At 39.6% G+C, this 24,236-nt stretch overlaps 1 protein-coding gene across 7 annotated transcripts in view; it reads left to right on the top strand.

The window, feature by feature from the left end:
- Nucleotides 1–24,236, top strand: part of Kug (FAT atypical cadherin kugelei) — a 496,927-nt gene that overhangs the window by 134,883 nt on the left and 337,808 nt on the right. For all 7 annotated transcript variants that reach the window (XM_072005760.1, XM_072005751.1, XM_072005742.1 and 4 more), the window contains exon 2: nt 22,872–23,791. In XM_072005760.1, the coding sequence (XP_071861861.1) occupies nt 22,992–23,791 (800 nt within the window). In that variant the 5' untranslated portion in view covers nt 22,872–22,991. The remainder of the gene's footprint in view (nt 1–22,871; nt 23,792–24,236) is intronic.

Genomic DNA, 24,236 nt, shown 5'->3' with positions numbered 1-24,236 from the left:
ACAACGGTAACAAAATTATTGTTGAGGTTATTAGATGTATGTGAATACAAAGGAAAATGTGGATAAATTCTAAGGTAGAAAATATATTTTTTAAATACTGAAGTGTAAATATAAATTGGAATATAATTGAGCTGATCCAGATCCGCACGCTAGCAGTGTTACCCTATGACTGAGAACCTTGAAGCCAACGTCGCCTATCTACTGGTTATGGTTACGCAGTCTTTTGTCTATACGCTGTCGATGGCTTCAGTGCTTGAGAAAACTAAAGACCAGACGTAGAGTTCCCTTAGAAGTGATTACCACTTTTACAATTATAATGAATAATTTAAAATTAAAAAATTGCAAAATTCGAAAGCTCGTGTACCTACTTAATTACTTAAAGATATCGTAAAAGAAAATTTCAACAATTTCCTGTAGTACACTAGTACAGAGAGTACAGTGATTCTTGCGAGGTTTGAAGCAAATTTAAAACAATGAAAAGAAAACATATAAGAATGAATTCTGAAGGCGAAGCGACGCAGCGTGCATGCTTGTTTGACAAAGCAGAAACACGTAGGCTGTTCGATTCGGTGTGTGCAGTTCGTGCAACACCTGGCCATCGAAACGCAGAGAAATAAAAGCTGCTTCATCGAGTAACCGCTTCGAAAGTGTTAAACTTTCTTCGGCATTCCAATGAAGTGTTTTCAGCCGTTTTGGTCAGAATGTAAAAGCACTTCGTAACCAGTATCGTTATAGAATCAGCAGGGTAGTTCGAAAGTGTTCGCAAACCAATGCAGACGTGCAATCGGAAAAGAAACCTCGTTTTTCTTCCTGTAATTGTTCCGTTGGATTTTTCATCTCGCGTCAGATTCTAGCATTTAATTATTTGACAATTACATCCTTATTGAAATATAAATTTCGAATACACAAGTTAGTTTATCGAAACATCGGATTTGAATTTTACATTTATATCATTTATCACATTTATTAATCATCGCAGACGGTTATCTTTTTTCTCGATTTTAACGTCTGGCATCATAGATAATTAAAAAGAGGAACAAGGAATAATTGGAAAGGTATCATCTAGAGGGTATTTGCATTTTTACATAATTTTACGCTTCGAACAGCTGACATCTTTCCAGCATGCAAAGATTTATTAGAATATTTAAATGCTAATGGATGTTCGAAAAATTTCAATTCGAATGCTTCGAAAAGCTTGAAAATTCAATATTATCTGAATCAGTCCAAACAGACTTGTTCTTTATGAAGCAACAGATAACAAGTTTGACAAACTAGCACAACTCGACTCATCGACGCCCGATAATCGATACAATATACTTAATGCACATTGAATTAACCATTCCATTTACGCGTAAATATTGCGCGTCCACCCCATTCGTAAATAATTTTCATATACGCCATTAAAGAAACGGTGTCGTAAACCTTTCAGAAAGCTCCATTTCCTATGTTCTTAATAACATCGTGAGACGATCATCTCGTTACATAACTACATTTTCTCATTCATAGGTGAACGGGTTTAGGCGGTCGATGAGGAGTCGATTAACATAACAAGCTGGCCGTTTGTTCGCGTCCTAACGGGGTACGGGTATTATCGGGGTCATCGTGATGAAGCTCGAAGCTACTTGTTGTCGGGGTGGAAGTATCGGTTTCCTCTCTGTTGCCAACTTAACTAACAATAAGATACGAACCCATCGTAGAAAGTAGGGAACAACGAACGAAAACTCTAATCTTGCTCCACTGTGCTCGTATACACGGAAGAAGACACTCTGTACAGTTAATCGACTTGGAGGCCGCATTGCCGATAATGAAGTACGATGTTGCTGCCCCGAGCCAGCGATCCTCGAAAGGTTCGTTTGCGTGGCGTTTGTTGATTTTTCAAATGGCCGCATCTTTAGTTCGCGGACGCGCAATCACTTTGACTTGGCTGCAGAAGTTTCATTGGCTGTATGGGATGGAAAACAAACGAAACGGAACCGCGAAACCCCATGTGCCCGATATTTCGTTAAAAATGAAAGATACACCGTCGTAGTTACGCGAAACGAACTGTTCGAAAAACAAGAACGATCAATGCTGTAAATTGGAAAGCAAAGAAGAGCGAGGATATCGCGAACGTTCTTTCTTAAGAATTGACGAAATTTACACAAAAAGATAAAGTTGATCAATTGAATTTCAAAGAGGTACAAATTCATTTCTTTTTCGCTTCTGCATTGCATCTCGGTGATTCTGAAAAATAAACGTTTCCGTTAAGACGGCAAACAATAAAATACGCGTCTTACGAACTGTTACGTGGTTACACTATACCGTAGGAGAATACTCATTCGTAATCCTCTTTCGATTCTCCAAGGGTGTTACAGGTAAACCACATTGTAGAAACATGGTATTTATTCGTGTTAGCAGCATCTACTAATTAATTACTCGTCTATATGAAATCATACACGCGAAGAGCTACAATTTAACTCAACGATGATTAACAGTAAAAAAAATTACTGTCCTCGATACTTCATTCTCTCTCTCTCTCTCTTTCTATTTCATAATACCACGGCGCGTTATACGCGCGCAGCGTTCAACGTTTAAAATGCTAATAACGAGGCTGTTAGCGTAATGGCACGGCGTAATCCGGACGCTTTCGAGCGGCGAAATCTCGCGTGTATTTAGCCTGGACTTGGAGGTAGACGACAAAAGCCAGTCAGCCGCGACAAAAACGTTTAATATACGTAATTACTCGGCCGGATGCAATGACCGTTCTCGGAAACTATCGATCTGCGCGCGAAATTATGGAAAACAAGGATGGAAATCGGCTGGAAAAATGTCACCTGATCGTCGCTGTCGTAGAGAGGCGAGAAACACGGGGGCATGTTTTCCACGGGGGTTTATATATCGGCGCAGCTGGTCGAAACGCTCGTTTTTATGTCAGTCAGAACGGTGGCTCCACAGGACGAAATGTGAAACGAATACGTGGCTACCGTACTCTTCGATGCCAGCCACGCTTTTGTCATCGTCGATTAAATCCGCTTCATCGAAGAATAATTACGATCGAGAATATCGGTCGTGTTGGATCATCGATGGCGAAATGCGTCAATCTTTCGACCTATTTATTCCACAGAAAATAGTTCGACACCGCCTCATTTCGATAACGCATCCTTCCCGATAGATTTTCAGTCAGGCTTTTTCTCTTGATAATACGCATCCGTCCTCCGCGCGTTGCCATTTGTACGTGTATCGTAGTTTACGAATGATTGTTTGTGAACTTGTTTTTAGGTCTCTGAAAGGTGCAATAAAGACGCTGTGCTTTTTTATAAATAAAATAATAGTAATAATACGTACTTGTTTCGTGATTTTATCAGAAAAAATAGTATGCAAAAGTATTCGCGCTTCTTTCCTGTGTCGTAGAAGTAATCTTGTTCCTGCTCTATTACTATGTTCAATGATATTGCTGCCTAGTGGTTCTTCGACTGATGCCTGTTGTTACGTCTGAATCACGTTCGTATCATCTGTCGTATCTGTTTCCCAGATTCTGGATGCGATTTCTCAATCCTTCTATCAATGTTTCGATGTCGCAGCTGATCGGCTCGGTGTTCAATCTATATTTCCTATTATATATAAAACTACGTCTTTAGAAATCGTTTGGACATTCCATTATATAATACAGCAAGAAATATACTATAAAGGAAGCTATAGAATATCTGTTCTTTATCTAAATATTATCCTTATAAACGATCGATTATTATATAACTGTTCGCAATACGGTTAATCAAGTTTTCATATTTTTTAGTTTCATGTTACAATCGATTCGAAGAACCATCGAATGCAACTTCCACCAAATTACCAGGCTTCTTAAACGTGCAGTAAACGTAACCACATACTGCCGCTAAAATGTAACCACAGAACGACTTGGGCCAAGTTGCATTAAGCCATCTTGATGTATTAGCGGGGTACCACCACTACCCAGTTTGATTCTGATCGGCCATTAAATTGAAACTCGGCAGAAATAATACTCATCGTTCCTAATTCAGCGCGTACCTCTACATATGGACAAGAAATTAAGCGCTGCAACCGGCTAATGCATGTAATTGTAACGTTATAAGTGGACCTGAACCGAAAGTAACGACGGCTTTGTTAATCGTCCTTTTCTCCATCAGTTTGCGTCTTTCTTCGAAATAGCTTTGACCTGTACCTCTCTTCCTCTTTTTCCTTCTCCCGATTGAAAGTGCAATGAAACGCGTCAGCGGCGTACACTTTAATTTCAAGCGGAAAGTCGAGGAATAACTGTGGTTTCAGCATTTTTTTTTTTTTTTTTCGTTTTAACTTAAAGCAAGGTTTAGTGGATTTTTTGTCAAGAAAGGAACAGGAACGATATCGAACGGTGTAATTTAGCGCTAGAACCATCGATGCAGACGAAATAAACGATTTCTAGTTTTTAATAGAAATTTTATAAGTTTTCTAGGAAATTGAGAAACGATTTATTTTTGATAGATCTGAAATATATTTTTTTACAAAATATATACATGAGAGCCTCTATTTCTTTTTGTATTATAATATAACATTTCATTTTGATTTATTTGGTACGAGTCCTATAGTTGATTCGTCGGTAGCTCTACTGTTAATACTTCGCGATTCAATCGCGCCCACGGGCATCTTCGTGTGTTCGCAGCGCGAACACGACGTGTCTTGGAAGTGATATTAAAATTTAGATTAGTGGTGCTACGAGTGTAATGAATGATACCGGTTGAACGAGAGCAATTCACGAGAGTAAAGGCGAGGGCGAGATCGAAAAGTATTAAAATGTAATTTTATATTCATGCCGCGATTCGTTTGGTTATCTTTCAAGTTCTCGCTCGAGGTTTGTAAACGACTTTCATGGCTGTCGTACTCTTTCTGATTTATGCTAGGGTTTGCCCTATTTATCTTACGTTTATCTGTGACATTTTATATTATTACAACTCTCTGATTCTGTGGAGGATATAATTAATAATCCGGAATGGATCACTTAATGAATTCTTTATTATACAATTGTTATGATTAATTGATACTTGCGGTTTACAATCCAAGTCAATCCAATCTTCTGTTATTCTTGAAGAGAAACAACTTTCCATCTAAATTCTACTGTGTATACATGTAAAGATATTTTTACGTGGCTATACATATCTAGGACCCAGGGTGTGTCGTACTCGGTTATTCGTTTCATAAATGTCAATAAAAAAGAAACTTTCAGTAAAGACACCAATAAGACGCCGAACATACCGAAGACCTATAAATCAACAAGTATCATCCCACTTGGCTATCCTGGGACCGCGTGTATTCCCGCAAAAATGCGAGCGCACGCCTCGAATTACGTCGAATACTATCCTGTCGAAACGCGAATTGAAAAATGATAGACACGCTCTCTCGGCGAGCGGAAACTATGACCACAGGAATTTAATATCCCCGTTGAGCTCTCCGTATACAGGTTGCTGTATACATTCCCAAAGAACACGCATCGTTGTCGTCGTCGATGTCGTCATCAAATTTATATTTCACCGGCTGGCGGAGGACCAGCAGGTGCCCATAGTGGTCTGTCCGTTATACTCGTTCGAATCGACATGGTATACGTGTGTCTGTGCCGTAGGCGCGCGCAAAAGATGGCAATCATTATAAATAACTTAGCCGACAGCGACGTCACTATAGTACAATGGGGGCTGCGCTCGCGGGGGAAACGGCCGCGATAAATAACTGGGTAATAATAAAAAGCCGCGCGAAAGGGGCCAGAGATCGGTCGTTCGGTAAAGGAGCGTTATTTCCGACGAACGGGAACGAATCGGGTAATGTACAGGGGCCACGGACAATGCGTTGCACACCGAGGGAGAACCAGAGAGAGAAAGAGAGAGAGAGAGAGAGAAATCGAACCGCGCGTGTCCCACGGAATCCAAGTCCCGATATTAAACGCTGCGGCGAGCAACCCGTTCGGAAAATCGTGAACGAGACCTGTGGACCGTGGAACCAATGACTCAACTCCCCTCTTCCGCAACCAATTGGATCCGAGTCGAACGATGCGGGAATCTTGGTACTCGCCGTGTTCCTTGTGACGTTTATAGCTCGAGCCAAAGATTTAGGCCGCTCAAGGTCGCTAGTCCCCACCACTCGGACCACTGGAAACGATCGCCAGTTTTATGATCTCGTTAGGTCTTTTCCTGCTTGTTACTAGCGTTATGAGTGTAGGTAAATGATTTTCTTCCCAGTTTTATTTGTCTCTTTATCGTTTTACTTGCCTCTTTCATGATATGATGATATAGGTGTTTATGTTAAAAGAATAAAGAAAATTGAATTTCTTTTTGTGCGGTGAACGTTGGTTATTGGGCACAGCGAATTTAGGATAAATTTAACGTTAAACGTCCCCGAAGAAACCTTAAGAATAAATTAAGCCTCGTTATAGGATTCTTTCTGAAAATTCACGTTCGCTATTGAAGGTTTAAACCGACTTCAGAATCTGAAAAGGTGCTTTCCAAGCGTTTCAATATAATCCATTGAACGGAACATGTTCTCGAGGAAACTTTCGTTCGGCAAACTTGAAATTTAAACTCGAAAATTACTCAAAGTTCCGGAGGTAGGTAGAGTCTATCGTCGAACGACGAGGCGACAATCAGTTCTGTGGAGAAGTCTGCCAACAGGTAAATACCTTTTCAACCCGTAACCCGCTATGTTTGTTCCAGATATTGGGTTTATTTTAGCGTCTGTTAACTATTCGCGAGCTATCGAGTATTCCCGGCTTCCGACGCATTGCGCGCAGAATTCGTGGCTGAATTGAATTATTTCGAAGACGAGGCTAATGAACTCACCAAGGGATTAATTGACTCGACGTTTAAACCGTATAACGGAGTGCGGTGGAAAAAAGTTGAATGGTAACTCGTCAGAATATAATTGCCGCTCGCGCATACTTGCGAGTTATATTCAGAATCGAAACGGGGCCGTCTCGAAGGTAACGAGTCTGTTTTAAGTTCATTAGCGCCCCGTTTCTGATTACATCCACCGGCAAGGAATTGAATATGCATCGACGATGTTTCCGTTTCTAATTAAGTAAATCTGATCGCTGACTCTAGCTACAGGCACGTTCTTTCCAGTTGATTTTACCTTTGCTATTTGCCGTTAGGCGGTTCGAAGGATGTTGATACACGATATAAAATCTTGAATGTGCCAACTTGCAAGCTGAAATTAGACCAGAATATATATATATATATATATATATATATATATATATATACTGATAGCGTTCTTTTACCGTACGTAATCTTTGTTTGTATTTATCGTGTACGTTTCTAGTTTATTAATGGAAGAGGAAATATCATGGACCGACAGTATCAGGCAATCTTACTCGACATAATTAAACTGTGAGATTTAATTTTTTAGAATACGTAAGTAGATATACGACTTGTACAGGGTAGAATAGTGACGGATTACAAAGATATTTAGATCATAGTTTTCTCAATTATGTAATTAGTTTCTTAATATGAAGTACTTTTGCGTTAAAGACAGAATAAATGGTTGCAAGTTGAGCTTAAATTAAATCACCTTTAGATTAATTCTTTTTAATATTCACTATGTAATTAGTGAAAGCTTACAGGAAATGTTGGTATATTTTCGTGCTATCTTTCACTAAACTGAAGACAAATTTTAATAATTTCGAAATAAATTCGTCGTGGATATGACGTGATTCGAATAACAGAAAAATCTTAGTTTGTTTGAAAAATGAACTTAAGCGCCAGATAGCTTTTATTTTTGGATTTACGCGGAACAAATTTTTAATTAAAATTAATTTACTGTTAGTACGTATAAAAGTATAAAGTGACGCTGTAAATTGTAATTTTACCTACTTTTTAAAGCAGTGAACAACAGTAAATATTGCGTGACAACTGTGTATAAAGTATGGTAGAAATGTGCAGTGAAAGCTTCCGCTAACAACTGTTTTGTGTTCCTTGCCGCGCGGTTTTGAGGATACCAGTGAGAACACAAAAAGAATTAATGCTCAGGAGGCGAATCCATTTTCAACGCTTTCCCCGTAGCTTTAATCATTAACGCTCGGTGTTTCTAACTTGAAATAAAATATTAAGCCGACGTGGTGCGGCATCGCGGAAAAATAAACCGATAAGAAAAAACAGCTTAATTTATTACACGGCGTTCTCTTACGAAAATAAACACTCGAAGACAATTATTTCGTCGAACGATAAATCAGACGTGCAATTTAAAAAGTCGCATATTTTACGGTGATATATTCGCATTACCATAACTATCTACAATATTTATCATATCATTTCTACAAGACTACGACCGAAGTTAATGATATCAAAGTTAAACCATATAACAGTCATGCAACGATGTAAATTTCATACGTAAAATATTTTTCCTTTCATTTGACGGAAAGAAAATATCAGCTGGACTTTTATTCACTTGCTGTTGGTTTATTATAAAATGCATATTATATTTTTTATTCTCGCGTAAGAGATAGCGCATGGATCCTAACACTTGCAGATGTTAAAAAAAAGAATAGGTCGTACAAACCGCAGCTCATTTCCATCACTTCTTCCAGCTAACTTTCACCGGGCTCAGTATTTTATCCAACTTCCTCGATCGAACCGCGTATCCTTCTTACCCTCGGCATAAAGTGGCGCGATCGGTACTTCGTAAACGAGCTCGTTTTCGATCCAACCCCGGATGAGATAGCAATTGAAGTAACCAGACTCCTTTGCCGCACGTCCTGAAATCCTAATATCTTTCGTAGAAAACGACGAAGTTAGAAGAAAAGATAGACGAGACTTCGATCTTTCGAAGGGCGGTGTTTTCGATTTTCGAAATGGAAGGGCGCCGTTTTTCAATTCCAATTCGATCTGCTTCGAATGACGCGGACGACCAGCTACTAGGGAAATACGCGTCGATTTACGTGCAAATTACAGCTCGTTGTTCGTGGCCGAGGCTTTCCAATCGCGCGCACGCCGAGAACAGCTTCGCGGCCGAAACCTCGTTCCGGAAATTGCAATGTATCCGGTCGGCGAAGTTGCCGGCCGTGTGTGTGCGCTTTGCGCGAAAGTAATTAAAGCTTTCATGCTTCCGGTCCATTGCCGCGCAAATTTGTTGCGTCAGAACTGACCTACTCGCTATCGAGGTAACCGTGCGCGATAGAACCAACAGTTTCGATCACCATGTCAAGGAACGAATCGCTTTGTTTCCTTATCGAGTCGAGCGTACCGTGAAGCGAGTGAATTTTCGGGTACTTTTTTCTTTTTCGTTCTGTCAAATCTGGGATATTGTAATGCAGTACACTACGTTCCTAATTTATAAAAATAAATATAAATAGTTTCTTTCAAAGATTATATTCTGGTTAAAATATAAATTAAAACACAGTAGAATTCCTTTTATATGAACTGAACATTTTTATAATCAGAGTTTATAGGATAGGAGTCTACTAATTGTAATTATGATTTTTCGTTAGTATAATAGTAGTTCACGTTCAGATAACCATTGTAGATTCAATCCAGAGAACTTCGTTTAATGGAGTAGATTTCGTTGAAATAAGTGGAGTTCGTGTAAACGAAATTCTACCGAAGCATAAATTATTAGAGAAAATATTTCATTACACTACATTTTTGTCAGATATATATACTGTTACCTTCATATTTCAAAGAATTATTAATATTCTCTAATTAAATTGTAAACTAATATATTCGTCATCGAATTACAAATTCAGAAACAAACATTAAATTACAAATTCAAAGATGTATCTGTTCGAATCTGTTTTCGAAAAAACGATCTCTATTCCGCGTTGTCTCTTTTGACGTGACTCGAACAAGGTAACAATTTTCATGCCACGATTGCTAGACCGATCGGCCGAGTCGGATCGCGGAAAAAGAACGAGTTTGCAGAGGAACGAGAAGGGAGAGTTGCGCGTGGAATTTTTTCGCACACTTGCTTTATTGAATTCGATATTGCATTTCAAAGTAATCCTCTACCTATGTGGTGCATGCTATCGACCAAAACATTTTATATCATGTTTAGTCTATGAAACGTTCTTTGAACGTTTACGACAGTTTACAGTAATTTACTCCATGATGTTGAAAAATCGGTATAAAGTATATAGAATCCTTAGTACATGGACTAAGAATCGTGGTTGGATCGTTTCGAATGTTAAATAAAAAACCAATTTTCCAGGAAAGGACAATGTGAATATTCGTGTATCGATCTTTCGGAAGTATCGTCTCACGTGGTACCTACTCTTTCTAGTATTTCGGAGCGATTCTGCGTGTATGTAATTCAAATATTGGATCAATGTAATTGCACGGAGTGTCGGCGACAGAGATAAAATTTTGTTCGACCGATGAAATAGTTTCATTTTGGAAGCATAAACCTATCTACCATTTGCCTACCTACAAAGTCCAAACTCACCGCTGCAACTTCTTAATTTCCTTTTTCCTTACTCTTTCTGTTCGCTTTTCACTAGCGTAGTCTAGAATTATTTGAATTTATTTATCTTAAAATTTCAATTTTAACTCACGTTCTTTCATATGGATATTCCATTTTCACCAAGTTCTTGAATTCTTACGTTTAAATTCAAGAATTTGCTGGCGATCTATGTATGTACGATACAATATCCTGAACATAAAAGTAACGAAATATTCGGCAAATTATGTAAAGTTCGCGTTTCAAAATTATGAATTTCCATCGCGAAACTCTTCTCGTGAAAAATCGACTCTGTTTGAGTTACACGGCTTGTTAGCATAATTGTCACTCGCTGAGCTGTCACTTTTCGCCGATTTAGTGTCGCGGCGTCTCAACTTGGAAGCTGAAGGAACAGGAGATATCGATTTAACGAGTTGGGAAGCGTAGACGCGAAGCCAGACACGTCTACTCACCCCCTTCCCGGGTATCGTTTAAACTGGAGCGAAGCCCCTTTGCGATGTCTTAACCGGAATTTGGTCGCGGCGAAGAAGGCGAACAACCTCGAGGCCGCTTCATTTATATCTACTGTACGTGTTCCACGTCCCGTGACTCGTTTGAGGGATTTGTCTGTACCGGGGAAACAAAATAAAGGTTGACAAACATCCCCTTAGTCCTAGCTCTCGAGATTCAAGAGAACGAGAGTCGAGGATAGATTGGCTCGTGGATTGCTTTACGACCTCGAAAATAAAAGGATATTTTCGTACGGCTCGCTTCGTGCTTTTAACGTGGAACGTGTTACGGACCGAGCGTGGGATTGCTCGTGTGGATTATGGGGGATAAAACATTTGGGTAGGAGAAATTTCGGATCAGCCACTCGGAAAATAAACTGATCAACTCTATTTTCCGGAAGAGTTTCTTAATTTTAAATATAACCATACGTAATTCAAGTTTAATTCTTCGAAAATCAAAGTGTTAATTTCGATATAGTTAATATAGTTTGATTTCTATATGGCTCGTTTGTCCAAGTAATTTTCCGAGAATTTATTTCAGTGGATATTCGATGGTTATTCTATTGATTAATTTATTTTTGCAACCCGAGAAGGAAAGGGAATATTTTGAGAAACAAAATAGAGGTTCATATATATTTTACAATGTATTCAAGTATTATTTCGCGTTTGTATAGTTTACATAGTTTACGCAACATTCTAATAAAAGGCGCATCGAGTCCGTTTCAACTTCTCAAAGCATAGTAATTGAATCAGTTCCTCGGGATACCCTTCGTTGTCTATTTTCTTAGTAAATTAAGTTGCTTTCGGATTCTAGTTTCATACCGAGGGAAAGAATATCAGAATCCTCCAGATGGATATTGTGTTCAGAGGATCATAATACGCAATCGAAAGTATCTTAGAAAACTCGAACGAAAGGTAAAATATCATCATACTATTCTGGGTATTATTGCTTTAATTTACATAAGTTTGCGCTATGTCGTAAACGTTGGTATAATCTCTTGTGGAAAATTAGTTTTCGGAGTAACGTCATATCCAGAGGCATCCTGAAAAGCGTCGTTTCATTTCGAACCGAATTACGCCAGACAAAAAGCACCACTGAGTCTAAGCAGCGACCGTCGAGAAATTATTCCTATTAATCGTCCGCTTCCTGCTTCGATGCTCCTATTCATCGTCACCATACGATGTCCATTGGTTGTAATACAGTTATATTTTAAATCATATTAAACCATATTAGGACAGATAGAAACGAAATAGAATTGATTAATCATGACGTAACCATTACTGATGTACCATGTTTAATAACATGTCCATTTGATCTATTGTATTATATCTACAATATTTACATATATATGTATCATAGTCTTCCTTTTTATGTCACATTAGAACAGCTTCAAATAAGGGTTGAGACACATTTGATAATGTTGAATGAAGTCCAAAGACAAATATACACTGAGTTGACCATTATTATTCTTGTCGGTTCATACACATTCTCAAGAAAAAGTCAATTAAGTCACTATCCTCCTTGATCAATCTACTCGAAACTTAATTTTCAAGTCCCTTGAACACCCAAGGGAATGAAAATCGTTTCGTTATTTTCGTCGTCCAAATACCTCAGCTTCGGTCTCAACGCGTGCGTTTAAAACAAGAAGTTAAATCGAATATCCGTGGGTGTATTAAATAAAAATAGTTTTATAGAGGTCGTTTGTTGCTCTGTTATGCGTTCGGTGCGACATGCAATTAAATCTCAAGGGAGTCGGTCATTTTGTTGATTAACGTCTCTGGCCGATTTGAACGCCCACTGTCTCGATAATTACCGACAACAAAATTCAAGGCGAATCTCGTTGGACGTTTTATCACCGGACTTGAAGCACGCAAAAGGAGAGAGGCCTGACCATCGAGAAGAGTTTGGAATCCCATTTGGAACAGATGCAGTCGAAGCTGAATTTATCGTCGAACCAAAGGAGCACGAAGTCCTTCGAGCAGTTTTTCCTTTCGGTGACGATTAACACAAAGAACGAACTGGCTCGAGCTTGCTTTAGTATAATTACCAGCCTCAAAGAAGGTATAACCGGTTAATCGGCGGAATTGATCGTTGAAGCGCTAAAATCGTCATCGGAGGTATGGAAGGAACGTTTGCGGTGGCAAAAGCAATTTAAACGAGCGAATGGCTGTCGATCGTTCGACCGTGCGTTGCTAGTTAATAGATCCTGCTCCTTTTCAGTGAACGCTTGGTGAAAAGTAGACGAGACGTGGATACAACGCGTCCAAAATCAATTGCACGTTGAAGGTCGTCTCGTCCTTCTTCTTTTTCTGTCTCACCGTCTCCAACACGTTTTCACTGTTATCTGATACATTTTAAATTGAGAATGCGTGTCTAAATTTCTCGTCGTTAAAACGAGTTATGTGAGAGAAGTGCAGAGAAAAAGGAGGTAAAATCGGGATTAAAGTTGTTGATTGGTACCGTGAGATTTATTCCGTGGTACATCGTGGCGTGCACGCTCATAAAATGAGTATTATATCGAAAATATGTTCGATCTTTTATTGAATGGAATCGTAACTCTATCTGGTACAGTAAAACAGGTTCTACTGGAAAGTTATTTCTCACGTGCGAGTACATCGCTAAATTCTAAATAAAGTTCGTGCGCTTATTTTTATATATTTTTACAGATTAGTAAAATCTTTCGAAAGTATAGCATAGAATTATTAAATACCCATATAATTTAATAAGATATTCACGTTTATTTATAAAAATATTCTCTTTCGTCGTAATTGCCAATTAAATCTTAAAGCATCGGCTTATTTTAAATTTCATTCCTTAGGAAAATTGTTTATTAATTGTTAAATAAAACATTCTAATTTCTCTACCAAATGAACGGATGCATGTAGAGAGACAGGGCGTATCTTCTAGATTGATTTAATCGTCAGCGGCTGTTTGTCAAGGGTGACGTCCAAATGCGGGTGGCCTGTCACCCCTTGCTCTCTGTCCTTCCTGCGGAACGCGCTCTTCTCTCCCTGGGGAGCCGGCGACTCGATTAGGCTACTTATAGCTCGTTTGTCAACGCAATCGCTTTGCACCGACTCTCCACGGATCCTTCCTACTGGTATCCTTAACTTTAACGAATCCACTCGAGTTTTGAAGCCAAGAAGTTGTCGCTTTAAAGCTGTTTTCTAGAAAAGTTTGGGAAAGTTCGAGAAAGAGGAGCTTGTTTAAACGGAATTTGATTAGATCTTCCGTGCATCGAGAGGCTTCTAAGTTATGTATTGGAATCTTTCCCTTGGTGCAAAGTTTCTGAATGTTTTTGCGAGAGAAAAGACACGACGCAACAATGTTTCTTGATTATATCTAATTCATATGAATTTCTTCTTGATATAGTCGGAAGCTTTTCAGAGAATTACGTCATCAGTCTTTCTACTATTGATAAACGCAGACATGTAACACTCTACGCGTGTTCATAACTATGCAATGATGACGTACTTTGAACCCATTGGAAGTAATTTTATTCTGCTTCGTTCCACCATTTTCCATATCTTGTAAATTCTTTAACGAGCTATAACTACGATTATTTGAAATTGAACGAACAATTTGCTCATTCGTAAAAAATCTTTCGAATTTGTCCTGCTTAATTATTTCTGCGAGTTATTTTGAAGGCAATAATCCAATTGAGATTACATCGTGATTACATCGTGCCATATATCAAGACACTGCATCATCAAGATGTTACTATCTCTACGACTTCATTATTCTCGCTCACCTCATTTTTGCACCTTCCATCTTTTATCATTATCGCGATACGGATTGCCACCTGGAGGCTATACCGTTTCGAACTAATAAATCAATCATCCTTTCCACCCGTCCGTCCAGATCGTCGACAAATTCATCCTCCGGCTCCTATCTCCGTTATATAGTTCGCTTTATGAATGAAACATTATCATCCGTAAACGATAGCAGCTCGATTCAACGCGGGCCAAAATGCCGCGCCCTATCGACCACGGCCTCGACACCTGCCAACTGCACGGAGTCGATAGTAAGACACGTTAATCGAGCCGAGTATCTGCAAAGGTCGAACGTGGAAGTCGATTCGATGGCGTGGGAACGGGCCAGAACTGGATCGTTCGTGAGAGACGTTACGTTGTCATCTTTGAGAGCTTTGGTTGCTGATCTAGTAGTGGTACTAGCGTTTCCAACGTCTGGACACGTTGCTTTCCAGAACAACTGAGGAAAGTTTGTAGTAGAGACGATTATTTGAGCTACGAGTTATATACCTTGGCACAGAATTACCTGTGAGTAGACTGCAGATTTTTATACATTTAAAGTTAATGCACTCTTTATAACAGCTTATAGATAAAATAAATTTCTGGTTAAGAGGTCTAGTTCTCCATGTTCATAAATATATGACATTGCATGAATGTCTGTAGTTTCTTTATAAAAGTACAACTTTTTATTTTCTTTATGTTGTTACACTGTTGCGAAAACCACGAATCGTATGCTTTATTTTTCCAGTAGTTTTGAACTGTACGTACTGTATGTACTCGTTCGTTTGGTTTTCATATAGCTAACTGTCCAATCCTTTAATTCTTCGCGATCATATTATCTGTTCCAAGTTTCAATCCATTCTCTGTTAAACGTGAACGAGTTGCATAAATTCCGAACGACATAAATCATCGCGATCGGGCAATAGTATACATAGAATCTGACCAAACACCGTGAGAAGTTACATAAACAGAGTTTCTTCTACGGCTCCCCAGGAAGCAGACACATGCTTACACCAGGGCTCACTCTTGAAAAGACACGATAGTTGGAAGTATAGCGACCCAGTCGTGGTCTGGTGATAGTGAGAATTTGATAAAATGCAGCCATGACAACTAGCGGAGAAAAACCATAAAGAGCACTCACGCGTGGCGGAAATCCGTGCACATGGAAGTTAGTCAAACACCAGTTCAGACAGATGGTAAAATAATGGCTTTTCCGGCTGGGTGGGCGACCGGGACTGCCGCGAGGTCAAAATAAAAGCAGCCCCGGTGCCGCTTTGATAGAAACCGCCAGCCGCGTTAGGATTATCAAATACTGAGAACGCGTGCGCGAGTTCACAAGCTTCTTGGCCAACGGGAAAAATAAGCGCGAGCCTCTGAACGATCTCTTGCGGGTGTTCTTGCGACTCGAGGGTCTAAGGCTGGCTGCTTTTTTACTCGTCTCTCCTATTTGCCGATCGCAAAATGGAAGAAAAGATACTTGATACACGGAGAGTTCTTTTGGGACTCGAACGTGTGATCCTTTTGTAACAACTGTCTTTTTAAGAAAAACGACAGCGAAAACGTTGGCAGGTGCGATTCTTTTTCAATTTCAGTTAGGATTTCAATGATTTCAAGTTTAAACTTACGCCAGGAATTATCTTGATTGCATATAATTTTCTTGATTCTATGCATATTTTTAGCGAGATTTATTGTTTCGTCGTACCTGATTATCAAATGATATTCGACAATTTGTTAGCCGATGAATTCTTTATTTTTTATTGGAACGAGATAATGTATCGTCGTATAATTTACAAAAATTAATCTGTTTGTTTCATTTAAAATTCTGTACATGTCGGAGAATATTAAATTACAAAGAAATAATGATTTTAATCTATTGCAAAGACTTTATGTTGAAAGTTGTTGGCTTTAGAATTTGAAAGTACAGCTGAAAGGCGAGATAAATGTTGCGGTTCTACGTTTCTTATGCTATTAAAATTCAACAAGCATTCCATAATATTCCTTATCGGTTCAAACAAATGCTAGCTTTCAATGTAGCGGAGAATGATCAACGAAGATGACATGGGAAAAATAAACAAGGAATTAAGACATTGGTTACAGAACGTATCGAAACAAGCTTCTGCTGCCTCAATATCGTGCTTCTAGTATCACTGAAAACGTTGTCGTATTAATCTGACAGCGTCATCGTTCGCATCGACAACTAGATATACAAGCGTCCACCTGTTAATCGGATTTATTCCGAGTCATACGCGTGGCTCTCGCGAAATACCGACAGAACGGTTAGTTTCCTCTTTTATTTTTACACCGCACCGTGCACGTTGCAGAGAAACGGTCGGTGGCGGATGGACGACGTTTGCCGAAGCTCAAAGAAATTAATTCCACGCTCTGTCTGATTCCTCCACCGGTCGTTCCGTTAACGAATGCGGTCGCACGTATCGTACGGCCAAAATACCGACCGTGGTCCGGTTTACCATTGTTTTCATTCGTCCTCTGCCGATTCTTTGATCGCAGTTGGAAATCACCTGAAACTTTGCCACTTTTTCTCTTTGGCCTTCGCCTTAACATAAATTTACGTTAGCTCCAGTTAAAACGTTTTATTTAAATTTAATTTCTTAATTTATTCATTTCTCCAGATATGTTGAAATATTTAGAGTCCTCGTGTTCCTTATTTTTCAATGCAGCGTTTTACAAAATAATTACTAAATAGTTTTGATTGGCCAAAGGAAAACATAGACGATGCAAAGATGTTAAAAGCTTTGATTTTCTTAGATTTTGATATAGTAAATAGAATATTTTAACTAATGTCTGTTGCAAGTATATTTCTTGATACAGAAAGTTCTTTTCTAAGAATTATCTAATTCTTAAATCGTACAGCGTCGTCAACGTTGCAAAATTATATATCATCTGCACTGTATCTAATATTTTCATCAGCAGAATCACACGATCGCTCGTGTTGCATCATTAGAAGTATAAACTTGCTGAATGGCAGAACATCACCGCTGTCATATCGCAACGACATGGCATTTCTCGTCGGCGCTAAGCTCGGTTTGAAACATGAATTCACTTCCCGGCAGACTTAGCTTGCCGTTGATGTATCGGGATCAGTTGCGCGTCTCCGTTTCTTTTCAGCGACGTGACGCGAAAATTTATTTTGCCAGCTGACATCCCGCGGGACCAGTCTCGTTTTCGTCGCCTTGGTAAAAGCATTGTCTCATCGGAACTCTTATCGTGCCTCCTCACCTCGTTCACGAGGCCACCTTACGAATTGGAACACGCCAACACGAAGAAAATGTTCCTCCTGATAAATGGTTCAAGGTAAATCACTGGAGGGTGGATGAACTCCTCTGGCGTTCGGTGGAGTGAAGGCCGTTTAAAATGGCGTTAAAGTGTTTCGTCGGAACCCAAGGTATGAGGTATTTCATTTAATACCTGTTTTCAAACGTGCCATATTACGTGTGCGATGCATTTCTTGGGAGATAGAAAGATGCTGCTACAGTTCTTGGGAGATGTTCGGTTAAAGTATATTAGACTTCTTTTTAGTATGCGAGCCAAGTTGTTCCTATTTTCTTCTTGAATTTTTATCTTCTGCAATATTGTACGATTGTGTCTTGTATTCGTATTTTCCTCTCTTCTTTCGTCTAGCATTTTCCGTCTTTTATGAGATTAATTTTTGCAAATTGGCTTCTGGGTTTAGACATGAAAAAATTAGTACCTTTAGAAATAAAACAATATGTTCCATCGGATAATAAACGTAAATTAAAGAATACAAATTCGATATAAAAAAAAACTACAAGACGTTTTGACTATCTTCGTTCGTTGTTTAGATCGACTGAATGTAAAACGAAATTTGGCTATCAAATTCTTATTGAAATACTAAATACGATATTAGGTATATCGATTTTTTTTTAAATTATAAATTTCTAAGATTTATTTCTTACAGTAAAAATGCACATACCATTATTCAGAGCTATGAAACGAGAGAAAGAAGATGTTTTGACATTCCCATGTTCAATAGTTTCACCGTAACGCTCGTCTCAGCAATATACAAGAGTCAAGCAAAGCTCATAATAAATCCCATAGGTGTTTTGCAACTATCTGTGTATACCACGCCCTCCGTCATCGGATCCTGCAGCAACTTAACACGTCGCTCGCCGAACATTTCGTATCGCTAGCACGTACGATGCCGCTTTGACGAATCGAAATGAACGATGCGAAAAGTTGGTTCTTGGTACAGGCCATTCTCATAAGCAGGTGTGGAAAACGGGCGAGCAAGGTTGTCTCGGAAGGTTGGTTCAAGGTTGGTTGGTCGTCTTGCCGAGAACGAAACGTGAATGGCTGAGCGGCGCCAACCTGGCGCGCTCGCTATTCTCCGCTCTCGCCTTGTAACGTGGAAATCTCGAGAATGCCTAAAAATATACACCGTCGTTTTGGCGATTTTTATCTGAAACAACTCGAATCATGGACTGTTTGTGCTGGTGGACAGGTTCGTTTCCTCTTTGGAAAGTGCGAGGAGTAAAGCGAATATGTCTCTGCGGGAGTTTAGCGAGCTCGTTTACTGAATCTAAAGTCACCTATCCACTGGTCGAACAAGCAATTCGCGACCGTTTCTTGCAATGTAGATAGATACGACTACAGCTACGAACACGCAAACGTTTAAAGTTGTCTGAACTTATCTCACGTGTAATTCAATCGTTTTCAAGTATCTAAGTGTTTGCGACTGGTATTAGAATTTTTTAAATTTGAGTTCATTTGAATTACCTGTCCGTATATTTCTGCGAATAATTTCCCTGTTCGTTGTTTAACGTGTAAATATATGCGTTTACCTAGCGTACTTGACTGCATAAATATGTATAAAATGGTATATTTCGGCGAATATATATAATGCCGAATATTTTCTTCGTATTTTACAATTGTCGAAGTACGAAACTGGTTTTATTTTTATTCCCACACATACTACAATAATAATACTACTAATAATAATAATAATAAGACGTACGCTGCAGGATTCGGCTTTATCCACTTGTCATTAAAATTTATTTTCTCTCGCCGTGAGCATCGACGATAAAATACACACACGCACACACATATGTATGTATTTTTAATATAGAAAATACACACAAGAAGTCAGATATTAAAGAATCTTTTTTCTCTCTAAATTGATAGATGCTTTTCAAGAATAAGTGACAAAATTAATTATACACTGTGAAAGTTAATTTATTAAACTAACTTTGTGCGTCGTTACATGTAAATTTATCCAGATGTTGGCGAATGATTTTAAACATTCTAGACAATCAGCGGTTACGCTGCTTATGAGTAGCGGCGTGCGCCGTAGCACGATGCTGTTTATTGTAGTAACTGTACTGATAATCTCGTCGATTTTACACCGTGTAAGAAACCTGGCGAGCGGCGTGGAAACGCACCGCGATAATTAGCCGGTTTGTCTCGAACGTTTTTCCTCGACGAGGCTAAACGCACCGTTAGCAGGTCCGACTTTTATGTTCTGTAGAGGAAAACGTTGGTTAGAGCCTGTCCGGAGATTTAGCAAAGAAACAAGATGAAAGGGGGAAAAAAGATTCCAGTGTACGGCGTCTTACCAGCGTCTTTTAGTTGTCTAGGCGCGCGCTTTGAAGTTGAAAACTGCTCTTGGTTATACTGCGATCGCGTATTAACCGGTTGCTCTTTGCGATTATACGGAAATAAAGGCTTGTGTTAATTTGAAGAACAGAGAAGAGGTTTAGAGAGTGGAAGATACGCCGGGTTTCTGACGAGAGTCTCCTTCGAGACACAATATAGAAGCAAGTTACATGGAAATGTAAAAAAATTATTATCACTGTTTGGAAAAGTAGCGACGAAGAGTTATCGTTCATTTATTCACTATAAGGGAATCATCGAAGTTCGAAAACTGCAAATTTCAATGTTCTAGAAAGTTAGAATATTTAAATGTTTGAAATTTCAAACATTCGAAAATTCGAAAGTTAAAAAAATTCACAACTCGAGAATTCGAGAGCTTGAAAATTTAAAAGGCAAAATGTCATACTTGGAAACGTTCCGCAATAGTCGGAGAGAAGCCTGTGCTTCATCGTCGTTTCCAAAAAATTCGTACACCAATCAATACGAATGAAGTAAATAGTCGGCAACACGAGAGCCTACTTCATTTGTTTATATTCGAAACGGAACGCATTTCACTGCTTTTTCACCAATCGATGTATCGATATCGTATTTCCGGAGCTTCGCCGTAGCCGAATATATCGATCAGTTGGATCGTCGCTGCTGGATACGTTGCGTGCCAGAGAGAAACTACAGATTGAAGAGTGCGAGCGCCGATCGAGAGCTTGGTCGTGGAGCGTTCGAAGATAGGTAAAATCGCGGCGCCTGTTATCGGATCCGACGTTTTGCATTGTTATCAAACTCGACTACTGAAACTGTCACGGTCGAAATATTCGCCGGCCCGGCTAGAATTCGGATGAAAATGTTTGTGCAATAGTATGACACTTCACTGAAATTTGCCGACTCTGTAAGAGCGTAATTGTGATGTACAAGTGCGATCAATTAATCTCAAAATGGAAAGTCGTAGATTGGATGGGGAAAAAGAAAAATTTAGTCACAAAAGTTTAGATCTTGATTTGTATTGCTTTTATAAATATAGAAGAGAGAACTGAAAAGTTTCCTAATTTAAATCCAACCACATTATTGTCTCGTTTGTAACTATTGTTGTCAATTATTAAAATGAGGGAAGTTGCTAATCAAATATGAATTGAATGACATTCAATTTAAGACAGGATTAAAGTGGGACAAGAAACAGTGAAATTATTATGCTTCGTTGTCTAGAACGACCAATTATGAATTAACAAGAACAGAGATATCTTTAGTGTTTCTATTCTATTTCAAGTGATTCTATTGAAACTCAGTAAAACTTTAAAGGCATTAAAAGATAGATATGAAAGTTTTGTTATTAAAATATACATGTAGTTTTACCAATTCAATTATTCCTCTATAACCCAGAAAAACAATTAAACGTATTAAACGACGTTAAAAGATATTTATAATCTTAAAATGGCGCGTATGTATCTTGTCCACCTAAAAGCAAACGTACGAGCTCTATAAAAGTGAAAAGCAAATAGCAAAAAAGAAAAAAAAAATATAATACGCGAATTAAGTTGACGATAGATCGTTTGTGCGTAATTGAACGCAGCGGCGTCGGTTGTGCATCAGATTTACTTTTCATCGCGCTTAATAGCCGCGGATATCGCTCGAAATTGAGCGTTATTTTCCACGCTTTTAACAATCCTCGTTTCTGGATACGCGTTTCCAATTGATGTCAATTATCGTCCGACTATTGAATTCCGGCTCCGGTTACGCATGCTTCCAAAAAATTATCGCATGGCAAAATCAAAGCTCGATAAATTCATTAAGCGAAACGACAAATCGATAGTCGTGACAAGTCCGCCACGAACGCATTATATCGTGCTCTCACCGAACATTAATCGAACTCACGTATCGAACTGGTATTAATCCTAGAACTAAATTTACAATTAGAATTTCCAATGAATCGTTTACGTTGTCTGCCATCGTTTGCATTCCCGTGAAACAACTTGTCTGTTACACCCTCGGGCGGATCGATTCTGTCACATTTGTAGGGAAGTCAATCGTACCAAGTATTTAGTTAACAGAACCTCTTATATCTTGTCAGATGGTTGGTTAAACCGCGATCTTCACTTTCTATGTCTGGTGATACCTCGAAAGGATTCAGTTTATCTTCATAGAGATTGCTTCGAAAAATATTTTGAAATTTATTATTATTACTCCTTTAATCTAATCTACAGTACAATTAAAGTGGAAGATAATAGTCGTTAATTTGTCATGAGATACCTGTACTTACACGTAAAAGTTCCATTTGGCTACATTACAAGATTCGTTGTTCCGCAACGCGTGCATCGATCGAGCCGCTCAAACCCCATCACAAACGATATAAACTCTTACCCTTCGCTGTCAATAGCCCTTTCCTTAACCCCTTCGGGTAAACCATCTACTCATCATGCTCGATCGAGCGGAAGCCAATAGCTGTCGTCAAGGATAACCCGGATTTAGCGCAGCGACTGCCACTTCATCCGAGCTTTTCTCTCGAATCGATCCCCTGGTTTGGTTCGGCTAAAGGCGAACGACGTAAAGGACGTCCCCGATTTTAACCACCATATTATTTTCTGTTCACAGGTTCGGCCAGTTCAACAAGGACGGAAAGCTCAGACCACGGAGCCACGGTTCCCTCGTCCAGCCAGGGAAACGACGGATTTCACTGGCAAAAACCGCTGACGATGAGCTAGCGACACGACGATGAGGAGGATGAAGCAGCGCGTGCTGCTCGCCTGGCCATGGTTGTGGCTGTGGCTGTTCGCGGCCACAGCGGGTTCCCCGTCTTCCGACCCTTTCGCGTCGACCACGTTTTCATCGTCAGCCAGTAGCAGCAGCAGCATCAGTAGCTCGAACGCCAGATCGTTCTCTCCGACGCTACCAACATCCACGTCCGCGTCGTTCACCGAAGACTTTCCCTTCCCTCCAGGTCACAAGTTCCGCTTCACTCTGCCATTGTACAATGTGTCGATTCCGGAAAATTCGATCGGCAAGACGTACGTGGTGCCCGAGGAAAGAATGGGCATCAAACTCGCGTCGCCCGACTCCAATCTCGACATTCGTTTCCGCATAATGAGCGGCGACCGCGACAAGTTCTTCAAGGCCGAAGAACGCACCGTCGGTGATTTTTGTTTCCTGTTGATTCGGACTCGAACCGGTAACGTTGACGTGTTGAATCGCGAACGAAAAGACCGTTACGTGCTCGAGGTGCGCGCCACCTTGAATAAAGGCGACGGAAAAAATCGGGTGACTATCATGGAGGCGGATACCACGGTCGTAGTGACCATCTTGGACACGAACGACCTAAACCCGCTGTTCTATCCGACCGAGTACGAGGCAACCATCACAGAGGACACGCCTCTGCATCGCAGCATACTCAGGGTAATAGCCGAGGACGCCGATCTCGGCAGGAACGGCGAGATTTATTATAGCTTCGCCGAGGAGACCGATCAGTTCGCCGTTCACCCGGTCAGTGGGGTAATAACGCTCACCAGGCCGCTCAGGTAGGTCCGCGTAATAGAATTCTCGTGTTTCGTTTGATGAGCTTGAGGATCGTCGGTCCACGCCTCGAGATACTCGTTTGCCTGATCGTTTACGATGCCTTGCGATGCTTTAGGCGGATCTTGTCATGTACTTGGACGGGCTCTTATTTTTCCTTCTTTTTCTTTTGATACAATGTTATGCCGAATGCGTAAGGAGAATGTGAACACACTAACGAACAAATCATTTTTCTAATTTTTGCATGATCTTGATTGATACTCGAACTTCTTGCTTACGACGGGATATTATTTTTCAAGGGTGAATATTGAATCATGAAGTATACAGGAAATGCCTCTGAAATAAGCGATCGCAGTTCGGAAGCGTGTCAGCTTTGAAGTTGAAAAATTGACTTTTATATAAAACCTTGCAACAGAATTATTTCAGAATCAATGGTACACGGCATCCGTA

Source organism: Bombus fervidus, chromosome 1 (assembly GCF_041682495.2).
Source record: "Bombus fervidus isolate BK054 chromosome 1, iyBomFerv1, whole genome shotgun sequence".
Lineage (NCBI taxonomy): Eukaryota > Metazoa > Arthropoda > Insecta > Hymenoptera > Apidae > Bombus > Bombus fervidus.
Note: the sequence above shows the minus strand (reverse complement) of the source record. Positions and strands in the feature narration are given on the sequence as shown.